The following is a 12,065-nucleotide window of genomic DNA, read 5'->3' as shown; positions in this document are numbered from 1 at the left end:
CCCTGAAGTGCTGCACACGAGTCAAAGTTAAAACACTCTGGTACTGGTACCTCTTACCCACTGCGGCACTTCATCGCTTATTACTCACACCACGAAAAAAAGAAGAAGCATTGTCTAAACTCATTTCTGGCCACACCACAGTGCTTCTATAAATACAAAATATCTCCCACGTGAGAGAGACCCACTGTACTTCATGAGCCTCACCGTGTGGTATCTATGGTAACCAGTTACAGTAGGAGAAACCGAGCTTCTCTCTGCGTGTGTGTGTGTGTGTGTGTGTGTGTGTGTGTGTGTGTGTGTGTGCGTGTGTGTGTGTGTGTGTGTGTGTGTGTGTATTTCTGCACTATTTAGAACTAATTGTCTTTACAGGAATAGAAAGGTGAGGAGTTCCTGGTCAGCGCTTCGACATGTGTGGGTTTGGGGTTAAAGTAAGGATTAAGTTTGGGGTAAAGGGTAAATTCAGGTCAGCTGGTATGTGCTGGTCATGAAATGTAAGGATTCTATTTCAGTAGCGATAGAGGGTGGAGTATTATATGTTATATGTGCATGCTGGTTGGAGGTTTGGGTTGTTTCGATGCATCCACCAATGGTTGGGTGGGCGTAAAGCATGCGCTTGTGAATGTGTCTGTGTCAGTGACCTGATTACTTGAGACCCGCATCAAACTTACTGATTTAAAACAACTTTTGTAAAGTTTCTGATTCGAAAGTCTTTCTCCCTCCCTCTCAACCCACCCCCCCCCCCACCCCCACATGCAAAACACTGTAACCACACAGCAGTTCTTTAAAACCTCTCCTCCTCAGACGTGATGTGCTGCACCACCTCTAGTGGATTCGATGTCAGAAAAAAAAATAAAAATAAAAACGAGATTCCTCTGCAGTTTCCATGGATACCAAACCATATCATAGTAAGGTAAAATAAATGTTGATTATGAGGAAAGCGTTGTGCTCGCTGCCTCGGCTGACCTCTCACCCCACTGCGGCCAAAAGCTTCACGGTGGACTGAGCTGAACAAACTGCCCACACAGCCTGAAGAGAGAGAGAGAAACAAGAAGTCAATCAAAAAGAAACACACAACTTTATTGCCTCAAGGGCTATGTTTGAACAGTGAATGGGGTAGAGCGGGTTGTCCACTAATCAGTAGGTCGGTGGTTTGATCCCCAACTTCTACATGTTGAAGGGTCCTTAGGCAAGACACTGAGACCATGAGTGCTTCCTATCTCTCTCTCTCTCTCTCTCTCTCTCTCTCTCTCTCTCTCTCTATATATATATATATATATATATATATATATATATATATATATACCGAGCAATGAGTAAGAGCACTCTATCACATCCTGTTCACTTACTGATGGAGCAGGCATGGCACTGTATGAATGTGTGTGCGAACGGGTGATTGTGAGTACAGCAGTGAGATTATAGTCGTCATTAAAGACAACATGAGCAATAAATAAATGCTTTCCATTTGTCTTTTATGTAAATTACACCAAACAGTCAACACAGAGCACTGAAACCCCCTTTATTTTTATTTATTAATTTGCATGTATAGGGTATATGTGATCTAACTCAAATCCCCTACGCACATAATGGGAGCAGATTGAAAACAAACATGTTGGTAGAAAATCAATTTGTGCTGCAATTTTATTTTGGTGACTGCATCAGCTCACATAGAATACTGCCGACAAAAACAGCAGGGGAAGTTACGCAGCCGAAAACTGCCAACAGCCCGCAGTGAGATACAAACAAGACACAACACAAGCTGAAATGAACAATGATAACAACTCTAAGAGAAGGACACTGCCTTTAACAGTTCATATATTTACTGGATTTTGGTCCGGGGGGGTCCGGATGTTTTAAATATATACATAGAATGTGTATGTTTATTTGTGATTTGTGCTCAGTCATTTAAGTCTGTTTATACTTGCAACACAACTAGAATTTGTTTATGTATGTTTTCTAAATATACTATATACACACCTATCAAACAGTAAACTGCCGGAACGCACAGGAGACCACTCATACATCCTTTCAGGCAAATGCTTCTTGTTTCTTATATAATACAGATGCTAGATTTGTGCACCCTCTTTCAAACATGACTGTGCTATACTGTCATATTTCTTCTCCTACACATGTAGTAATAGAGAGTTAGTATTTATTTAGTCACTATGCTAACTTCTTTTAGTAATGGGAAAAAAAATCAATGTGTAGTTAAAGTCAGCAGGTGTGCAGAGGTGGAACTTGGCTGACTGTCCTCAAACTGACTTGATCCAATTAAGCTGGACCTTGGCTAACCAGCGGGTTGTGGGGTTACAGTGAACCCCCCCCCCCCCTTAACTTCTAGTTAAAAAATAAATGTGTTATATTTGTCATATTGCACCACTGTGAAATGGAACGATAAACACATCGAGAAAAGAGTTTGGAAGTAAATGTCGAGTAAAAAGTGAAAAGTTTGAGAGCAGGTCTTGGTTTTTAATGGCCGTCACAGTATTTCTTCTATAAGAGCAGGGCCTCTTTATCTGAATTGCTGACATCCCATGCTGAAACCAAAGTGACTCTTTGAGTGCAGGTCTCGCTGTGTTACAGCCGCTCTTGATCTTTGCAATCCGCAGGTGGCACAGTGGAATGGCAACACCGGAGGCCGACTGCTGTGTCATCATCCTGTGTCACCGACTAAATCATCACTTCTGACGCCAAGACACCAAAAGAGGGGCTTCTGGCAGAGGCCCTCAAATAATCCTCCCATCCTTCCCCCCCTTCGTTCCGCCCATTCCAACTGTGGCTAAAGCTGACACTCGCCCCGGCCCCCTGTCAGCAGCTCTGGCAGCGATGATCAACGTCTGTCAGGGGTTACAGCGAGAGACGGAGAGCGGGAAAGATGAGGGGCGAGGAACCGAGGAGCTGACCGACTGTCTGCAGCTACGGGCCGAGAAGGACACCGCGACTTTGAAGATAGCAGGTGGCGCCTCCGCTGGTAGAGGGAGAGTGATGAGGCGTAGAGGTTGGTTGATGGACTTGTGTTTGTCCAGCTCACACCTCAGAGGTCACCACCACCACCGACGTGATGTTTTTAATGGGACAGGTGGAGATCCATGGCCAGCAGCACTAGCCCTCTGGTGGTGCCAGGACTTGGGTCCTATATCCAGGGCCAAGGAATTTAAAACTGATGAAAGGTTGTTCTGCCTTGAGTAAGTGAGCAGTGAAGGATGGATTGCCACACTGGTAGATAACATAGTGATCTATGAGGGATGGGGAGAAATTCAAGAACGGAGCTGGTGGGAAGCGTTGGACCATCAAGGCTTCTTCACAGGAAGAAAACAGAATAATGGTGGTGACTGGATTGGATGATGATAAACGATTTGTCACTAATAAAAAAAAGTACATGAGGAGGAATCGACACAAAAAAGACGAATGAGAGATTTTATATTAACCAGCCGACTTTAACTATCTAGGCTTCACTTACTGTACTGAGCACTTACCTGGAGGTGCTAAACACATGTTTTATTAATTTAATCTTTTATTTTGAGGATTCTGCAGGAAAATACATTTCTTACTGATCTGGATATATTCGCTGATCTTTGGGCACATGTCAAGTATAGCAACATTCAAATTCAAAATTCTGCTTTACATTGTGTAGTTTTATCTTTGAACGCTGCTCATTCAAATATTTAATTTCCTCAAATTTGACCAAAGGATGCTTCTTTGCAATGGAGCATTTTTGTGTTGTTGTATTGACACAAAAATCCGCGCTTCACTACTGCACAACTCTAAGTATTAGTACTTTAGCATTTCCTTTCCCAGTAATAAATTAATATATTAATTATATCAATCGTTTACCACAACTATAAGTACACTTTCCTGGTCATCAGTGTCGGGGTTCTTGAATTGTCATTGACATAAATATTCTCCTTGTCAATAATTGGAAAGGCTATAATTCTAATGTGCCTTTCCCAGACCTTTAACAGAGCCCTCCTGTTAAGTTAAAGAGCTCTAATCAGCTATGCCAGGGCTCTAATTGCAGTACACATAAAAGAGAAATACAGAGAGGCGTTTTAATTACAGGGAAAGACAGGGGGCATTTATTTCTTTTTTATTTCCTGCTGACAAATTGTGTCTGATTACACCATAAATGTTATGTACACGGCCGGTCAGAAGTTTTTGAACACCTCAGTATTACTGATATGTATCGAGTGGGATGTTTCTGAAATTGAGACAAGGAGCAGTCAAATAAAATCCTTGCACCCACAGGATGTTTTGCTTTCACCATTAGCCCTGTTCAACCCAAACCGGCCGCAGGGGGTTAGGTCTGGATATTCTGCTGTTTGTTCCATCGTTTGAAGCCACAGTCTGGTTCTGTTCTCCTGATGCTTTGTGTCATTAACTTGCTGTATGATGAACCACTGACCAGCCAGCCCATCTTCTGCTGTGGCTCGTCTTTTTCTCAGCGATCTGACAAAAATATTCCGTATCCTGCAGTAACAGTGTTGTGCTCAGATTGCATCAGAGCCGGTGCGAATAGACAGTTTGAAATTCAGCACCTTTATGAACCGTTTGCATCAACTTTCAAAGCTTCATTAACGGCTGCAGGAAGGGGCCGAGGCAAATTTACATTCTTGTCTATTTTTAGGGGACATTTCCCTTTATTGCAGGACTTTGAAATAACTGAAACATTAATCTTTTTATTAAATAAGGGGAAATTCACAGTGCTGTGCAAAAATATCATTCAGTAGATTTAAGCATTTGTTAGACATCTTTGATTTGACAGTTATTTGAGTAAGAAATCAGCTAATTTAATGAATCGAGGGATAGGTAGGTATATATATGTAGATAGATAGATAGATAGATAGATAGATAGATAGATAGATAGATAGATAGAAAGAGAGATAGAAAAAATTCCCTGTGGCCATTTCAAAGTCACATTCATGACAGCACGAGCATGAGATGATGCCACTCTATTTTGGCCAGGAGCTCTGGCACATTGCCGCTGCGTCTCCACAGGGCTGGATGGATATCAGACAGTTGATCCGTGGGAGGCGTTACCTGCTGAGAACAGACCAGGTGCAAACTCCACAGTAAGACCACAAGCTGTAGAGGTTTATTAAGCACTGCTTAGTAATCCGCCCTCTTCACTTACATCCCTCTGGACATGCCCGAAATGTGTGAATAACTAAGGGCTGATTGCGTTTGCTTTAATAGTTTAACAGCAGCTTCGTGAGATTTTATTGAGGACAAACAATTCTTGAATGAGACATGTAATTGGCAGAGGGAGAATTATACATGAACCACTTTACATGGATAACCCCCCCTTCACATTGAATCTGAATCTGAATTGTTGTGTGACAGTGAATGACAGCGTTTCTGTGTATTCTTCATATTGTGTATTGCAGATAGAAATGTCGATGTCATCGCAGAAAATGGACTGAGATGTTTTATCTGTGTACTCAGGAGCCCTCACATACACACACACACAAACACACACACACACACACACACACACAAATAGAGCGATTGCGAGCCTGCTCCCCACACATGCACATTTTCCATTAACTTTCATCTTGCCAAGATGCCAGCAAACAAACCCTTGTTTACTGACATGAAATGACACAAATGCAATTTTTTTATTCTTCCCAACAGAGTTAGTGGACATCCTGTTATATTCATAAGCACAGGACAACCTGAATATTGCACCGGCCAAAATGCATTTACAAAGAATCTCGGAGAGGCAGTTATTATGTTCCTCTCAGTGCAAAGATGCAGAAAGAAGAGGAAAGCTGCTAGAGCCCTTTTGGGAATGTTAAACAATGCAGTAAATCAAGCATTAAGAACAGCAGGGCAGGTCAAAATATTTGTTTGCTTGACTCAGTGCCAGTTTCAGAAGGATGTCAACATCCACCCACTGACATTGAAGGGTTACAATGCTAGTTTCCCCCCCCCCACACCCTCTCTACTCGCTGTGTTGCAATTGGCGAAGCGTTGGTGTGGCTCCACCATCTGTTTGCACTCTGACAGAGTAAGATATAAAAAATCTGATATAAAAAATCAAATCTGTGTTTTAAAAAAAAAAAAGATTTACTGTGACGCCGTCCTTCTCGTGCCACACAACTAAACCTGTGCGTTACTTAAATAGATTGGCTTTTCAAGTCAGTCACTTCAAATCTGCACCCCCCCACCCACCCCCACTCCTTTTTTTTTGGTTGATTACATAATTGATATAAGATAAGCTGGCAGGCCCATTAGCAATAGATATAGCAAATGTCACGAAGGCTATGCACGGTGCTGATCCCACTGCGTGCCCTGGAGCAGGCTCAGGAACCTACCGGAGTTCTCAGTGTTCCACAACAGTAGGTGACCAGGTATCACAACAAGTACTCGACACACATCCTGGTCATCTGAATGCACGATATATTGAATTAAATTACGTCTATGCTCTTATCTTATAGGTTTGACTCAAATTGTATACAGGATTTAAATAATTTCAACAAATGCCTTATAAATAATTTGGTATTACATATAAATTCAATGGAAAGGAAAAAGCGATGCAGACTCAATTAAAAAATGTAGTTTAGCTCTCAAGTAATTCAGTCTGAGTCTTTGCTACAATGGCTCAGTAGATCCCAAACCTCAACCAAGGCCCCACAGCCCCTCATGAAACCAAATTTAAATTGACTAGATCCCGCTTTTCAAAGGGATCTGCACCAAACTGCACCAAACTGCACTCACTCACATCATCACGATATCAGTCCCCTAAACATACCAACTGTTTTCCCTCAAGATGCATGAATTATTCTGTGAGAAACCAATGAAAATGTTGAAAACACCGTATCACGCAATATTTAAGAAAGTAAAAATAGAAATCCTGGATCTGACCAAGATTTCCGCAGGTTCTTCCCTGACCCCCAGGTTTAATAGAAATCGGTTCAGGAATTTGTTATGTAATACTGCTAGATAACAAAAGAGTGAACAAAGAAACCAAACATACAGATAAAAACATAATCTCTTTGGTGGAGGTAAATAAAAAAACAGTGTCATATCAGATTTGAATGTCAACTTTCCGCTACACTAAAGAGTTTATGTCAAGACCCATTTTAATATGTGAGTCCTCTGTGTTTGGTTGGCTCCAAATAATCTGTTCAGGAGCCACGGTTTAAATGTATGAAACAATTTCCTTTTTCATAGAAAACAAACTGGGAAAAGCAAATTCTAGGTATTAAGACGCGAGAAACATTTTAATTGGTTTTTGAAAGTAGCGTGGGTGATACAGTTAATTAAAATCCAGAAATATACAGCGCCTAAACCAGTCATTGACTCTCAGTAATTTCATACCAACCCCCTGCTGACAAATCACCAATTTGTTTTCTGAATCTTAAACTCAGCGCCTCCATCAGGTCAAAAGCGGTATGTCATGTTTTAATAATAGAATACATTTCAATTTTTACAGTTGAAAAATCAATAACATATTTCTAATCGTTTTTATGTTAGCTTTTACAGTTGCCCACATTTAGCTCAGCATCCCTCCTGTTCTCCTCCTCTCTCTCTCTCTCAGATACAGAGCTGCTCCTACACGGGGCTCACTTCTCTAACATCCGCCTCTGATCCCACCACATCCACGATCAGCCGCGTCCGAGTTTACGCAGTATAGCCCACATCCAGCTCCAGAGTGCGTGGAGCCACGAGCGTGCACGTGTGTGAGTGATGCGCGGTCAGGCTCTGACTATATACCGCTCTGCTCGATGCATGTATACCGCTTCCAGCCCCGAGGCACTGGCAGCACCTCGCCTCTCGGGGTCTTAATCCACGCTCCTCGTTTTAGTCCGAGGGCCGAATGCGTGCAGATCAATGAGGACGAGTGTTGGTGCAATGACGCGTTAGCAGAAGCACAGACAGCCACAGGAAGTGAGTGGATTCAGCACCATGGACAGAGTCACTGACTGAACACTTGATACTGGGTTTCTGTCTTTCATTCTTTCTATCTTTCTTTCTTTCTCTAAGTATCTATTTATTTATTGGAAAGGGGGTGAGCATGTGTAACTGTTCCCTCCTGACTCACCCCAAGAACAGTTTGATCTCCCTTTGGTATATAAGTTCACGCCAATGCACCAAGAGTTTGATATCATTGATCCAAATACATAACAAATAGAATAACAAAATAAAAGATTTTGTTATTCTATTTTGTAATAAACAGCAATCGTATCCTTATTATAGAAAATAATCTTTCTCATTATCCTTGTATCGTTAATATTACAAAATGGAAGTATTCTGTATTCTATAGCTGCATGAAAGTTGTTTTCTTCACTGTTTTGCTTCGTGCTGCCCACATGCCCAGTAAGTGTCCAGTCCAGATTCCAGAGCAGCAGGGTTAAGTGCCTTGCTCAGGGACAACTAGCTGAGTTGGTTGACGGACTTGTGCGTAACACGCTGACAACCACACCCACATTTTTCTACTTCATCTCCGCGGATTCGAACCAGCGACTCCCCCCCCCCCCCATTCAGAGTTCCGGCTTCTCCAGCAATGACACTGGTTGTAAAGAAACCGGGGATAGACCCGTGTGAGCCCCCGAGTAACTTGTAGTCCTGATTCCCCTTTAAATTTCCCAGGCTGACTACTACCCCTGCCACTACCATCAGCAGCGGCGGCGCTGCTTCTGGATGTTGTGGTCGGGAATACGCATGCGCCCGGCATTGGAATTACTGCACTGGAAAGAATAAGTTGGACGCCGTGTGTCTTCACTAAAAGAAAAAACAACAACACACAAGTAAAGTATGGCAGTGTTCAGAATACGAAGGATGCGGTGTCTTTGCGTGTGGTCGATCTGCATCTTCGTGTTCGTGGTGTGCGCGCAAAGGTAAGTGGAAAGGGTCGGAGGATGCTCCACTCGTTTTTTCCCTAAGTGTGACAGTGTCGGAGACGGCGTGGAGAATACTTGGACACTTTGTGGTGGAAGAATAATGTGTGATCTGATCCCTGTTCTCTGTGTTTTCTCTCTAGCGCCGCTGTTAACGACCCTAGCAATATGTCTGTGGTTAAAGAAACGGTGGATAGGCTGTTGAAAGGTTATGACATACGATTGAGGCCAGATTTCGGAGGTAAATGAACTCATGTTATCGCCAACTCGGCTCCAGTGTGCGTCTTGTCAGCCTGTATAATAGCACGGGGGGGTTTTCAAATCGCCACGGCGATCGCGGATAACTCAGTGACTGTTTCGGGAAGTGAAGAGGAGACTGCTCTCTCGGCTCGTGCAGGTGCCACGGGTCTGACGTCCTGTGAGATGCAGCCGAGGCAGAAGATGTGAAAATCAACCCAGAATACGCACATCGTGGACGGGGGACACGCGAGGGATGTGATGCTCGGCTGATAAAAAACACTGCAGCTCGTTTATCTGAATGACAAATCACGACAGAATGAGAAAAAAGGGGGGGAGGCTGTATACCCCCCCCCCTCCCACGGTTACACGTCTGCTGGAATTTAAGACAAATAGATGTGTTTTACCGATGCTCCATCACAGGTGGAGACTGCGACGCACACATGTTCAGAGCTGGAGGATTCCATGTCAACAACTTTTCAGGCGCATCAGAACAATCCACCCTGTGAACTGTTATACGGGCTGACAACAGCACCCATTCCCAAGTGTTGTGACCTGATTTGCACGTATCATATTATTAACACTTTCCCCATAAAGGCTGCCTCTGCTGTGTTGTGTGTCTGCTGCTCACGGCTGTTCTCTATCTGCCATAGGTGCTCCTGTCGGAGTGGGGATGAATATAGACATAGCCAGTATAGACATGGTGTCAGAAGTAAATATGGTAAGTTGGCTCATCATCACCTTCTATACACCTTTGACTATGGCTCCCCACTGCCTGAGCTAATGCCCCCCGCTGTGCACAGACCCACCAGGGGGAAACTCCCTCTCGAAGCAGCGGGGGAAACCCCTCTGAACACCGGTGTGTGTCAATGTGTCCTCCCCTCCCTTCCGATCCCTCGCATCGACTCGTGTGTTCGAGAGCTCAAAGGCGACGGTCGTGTTATTGTTGAGGGGTTGATGTTATGAACCAGAAAAAAAAAAACTCTCCTGGGGTTTGGGGATCGATTGACACGGATGGAGGATGAAAGATGTTTTTTGGGGTTTCTTAATTTGCTCAGCAGATTCCCACAGCCTCCCTGAAAGCATCCATTTAAGGGGGTTCAAGTTAAATGTGCTCATCTTCTAAATGCCCGGTGCAGGGGACCCTATCAAAGAACATTAGTCCAAGTGTCAACCTACATGGGCACGTTTCACCACGACATGCAGCACACATGTGTTGCCTCAGGAGACATGTTTTGCACTGTGCTGTCAGAGCTGCTCTGTAAATGCTTTAGTGACAGTGGGAGAACTCGAGGGCTGTGGATGCGAGGAGTGGAGATCAAGTTTTGCTTCATACAAGTGCACCTCCTAGTGATGAGAGGCTAGAATTGCAGCCAGGTTTGCAGAGAAATGCTGCATTTTTATCACGATGGAAGGTCACATCTGACACTTTCCATAGATTCGACAAAGTTGAGCAAAGATTGAAATGAATGGTATTACTCGAGGGATTTGAATAGGTCAACTGTCCCGTGTGTTTTATTGTTTATTGATATTTTTGTACGTTGGGTTGATCTGTACTCTTGGACTTGTCACATTTCCATCTGCAGCGTCTTCATGCTTTGCACGGATGTGTCCTGCTGTTGCGGTTTGTTTTGCTTTTCCTATGATGTGAGTCATGCTGTGATATCAGGGAGTGATTACATGCTGGAGTATTTTTGGCAGCAGCACCCAAAGGCACGTTGCTCATATTGTTATCTCTGTGCTCCCGTTGAGAAGTGGAGATGAGGAAAAGAAAATGGATGATGCCATGTCTATTTCATGCATTCACACAGAAGATCTGCACAACCATAGGTGCACACAAGCGCTCGTGTAAACAACGCAGGTCCACAGAGCCCCTCCACTGTGGCTTTGAATCCTTAATTAAGGAATCTTCCCTGGGTAAACAATGCACATCCTCGAATCCTGCATTGCATTGTGTTTGTGCATGTGTGTGGGTGCCTGCAAGGGTAGTGAGATTACTGTTAGTGTGTACACAGGAACTTCAAACTTATTCCTTCAATTTACATGGAGCTTTCCTCACACGGTTCCTTCTCACAGTCGAGCTAATCAACAAAATACATGTAGATTTTTGGGTTTATTTGCTCTTAATAGATTGTATAGAGCAGAGTGTGAAATCCCGGGATGAGAGAAGCCTGCACAAGCTAGATTTGTATCCATGGCGTTGCAAACATATGATGTGAAGCAGCAGTTACACACGTGAGCCGTCCGGATACTGCAAAGTTTGGTGTGCATTGTAAAGTTTTTTCTCCCCGGCTGATTTCAGAAAGATAAGTGAATTCACCAGAAGTACATTGGGACGGGTTGGTTTTATATTCACACACACCCACACATGGCCAGGAAAAAGAAAATCTCCATCTGAACACACAAAGCCAGCTCTGCACGGCTTCTTTGATGGTCCCATCCCTTTGTCGGCACTGGCCCACTAAACGCCCTCTAACGCAAAAAAGGGGAGTCGTCGCCACCTGACCCATTGGAGTCTCATGAAAAAGAAGAGGCCACATGTGTGCCTAATGGCTTGAGCATCTCTGATCTGCTCCCCTTCCTACAAATGTAACCACTTTTCAGGATAGCAGCTGGTGTAGAAGCACTTTCCTTTCTTCCATTTCCTCTCCCCCATCTGGCTCTCTGTCTGCCACTTATTTTGGTGAGAGGGTAGAGCCGCCCTGTGTACTTTCTTTTGAGAACAGATAAGGCTGAAGGGCTGAGGATAATGGACAGATGTCACTGAGGACCGTATCTAACTGTCCCCTCCATTAGCCACGAGGGCAGGGCCAAACATCCAAGCTTGTATTAGAAAACATCTTCTTCCGTCGCTCATTAACTGCTCTCTGTCCGAGGCCTCACATTACAAGTAGACACATGAGCGTTCGATAACAGAGTATAAATGTTGTTTTCTGGACGAGCCTTTAAAATAAACGCAGAGAAACAGTTTTGCTTTAAATCCTCTGCTTC

At 43.7% G+C, this 12,065-nt stretch overlaps 1 protein-coding gene across 1 annotated transcript in view; it reads left to right on the top strand.

The window, feature by feature from the left end:
* Positions 1-8,648: 8,648 nt before the first annotated feature.
* LOC133970181 (gamma-aminobutyric acid receptor subunit beta-2-like) overlaps positions 8,649-12,065 on the top strand; it is a 54,769-nt gene continuing 51,352 nt past the window's right edge. Inside the window, exons 1-3 of the mRNA XM_062407050.1 lie at positions 8,649-8,837; positions 8,981-9,078; positions 9,728-9,795. Of these exons, the coding sequence (XP_062263034.1) occupies positions 8,755-8,837; positions 8,981-9,078; positions 9,728-9,795 (249 nt within the window). The 5' untranslated portion in view covers positions 8,649-8,754. The remainder of the gene's footprint in view (positions 8,838-8,980; positions 9,079-9,727; positions 9,796-12,065) is intronic.

Source organism: Platichthys flesus, chromosome 15 (assembly GCF_949316205.1).
Source record: "Platichthys flesus chromosome 15, fPlaFle2.1, whole genome shotgun sequence".
Lineage (NCBI taxonomy): Eukaryota > Metazoa > Chordata > Actinopteri > Pleuronectiformes > Pleuronectidae > Platichthys > Platichthys flesus.
This window is presented reverse-complemented; position numbering and strand designations above follow the sequence as displayed.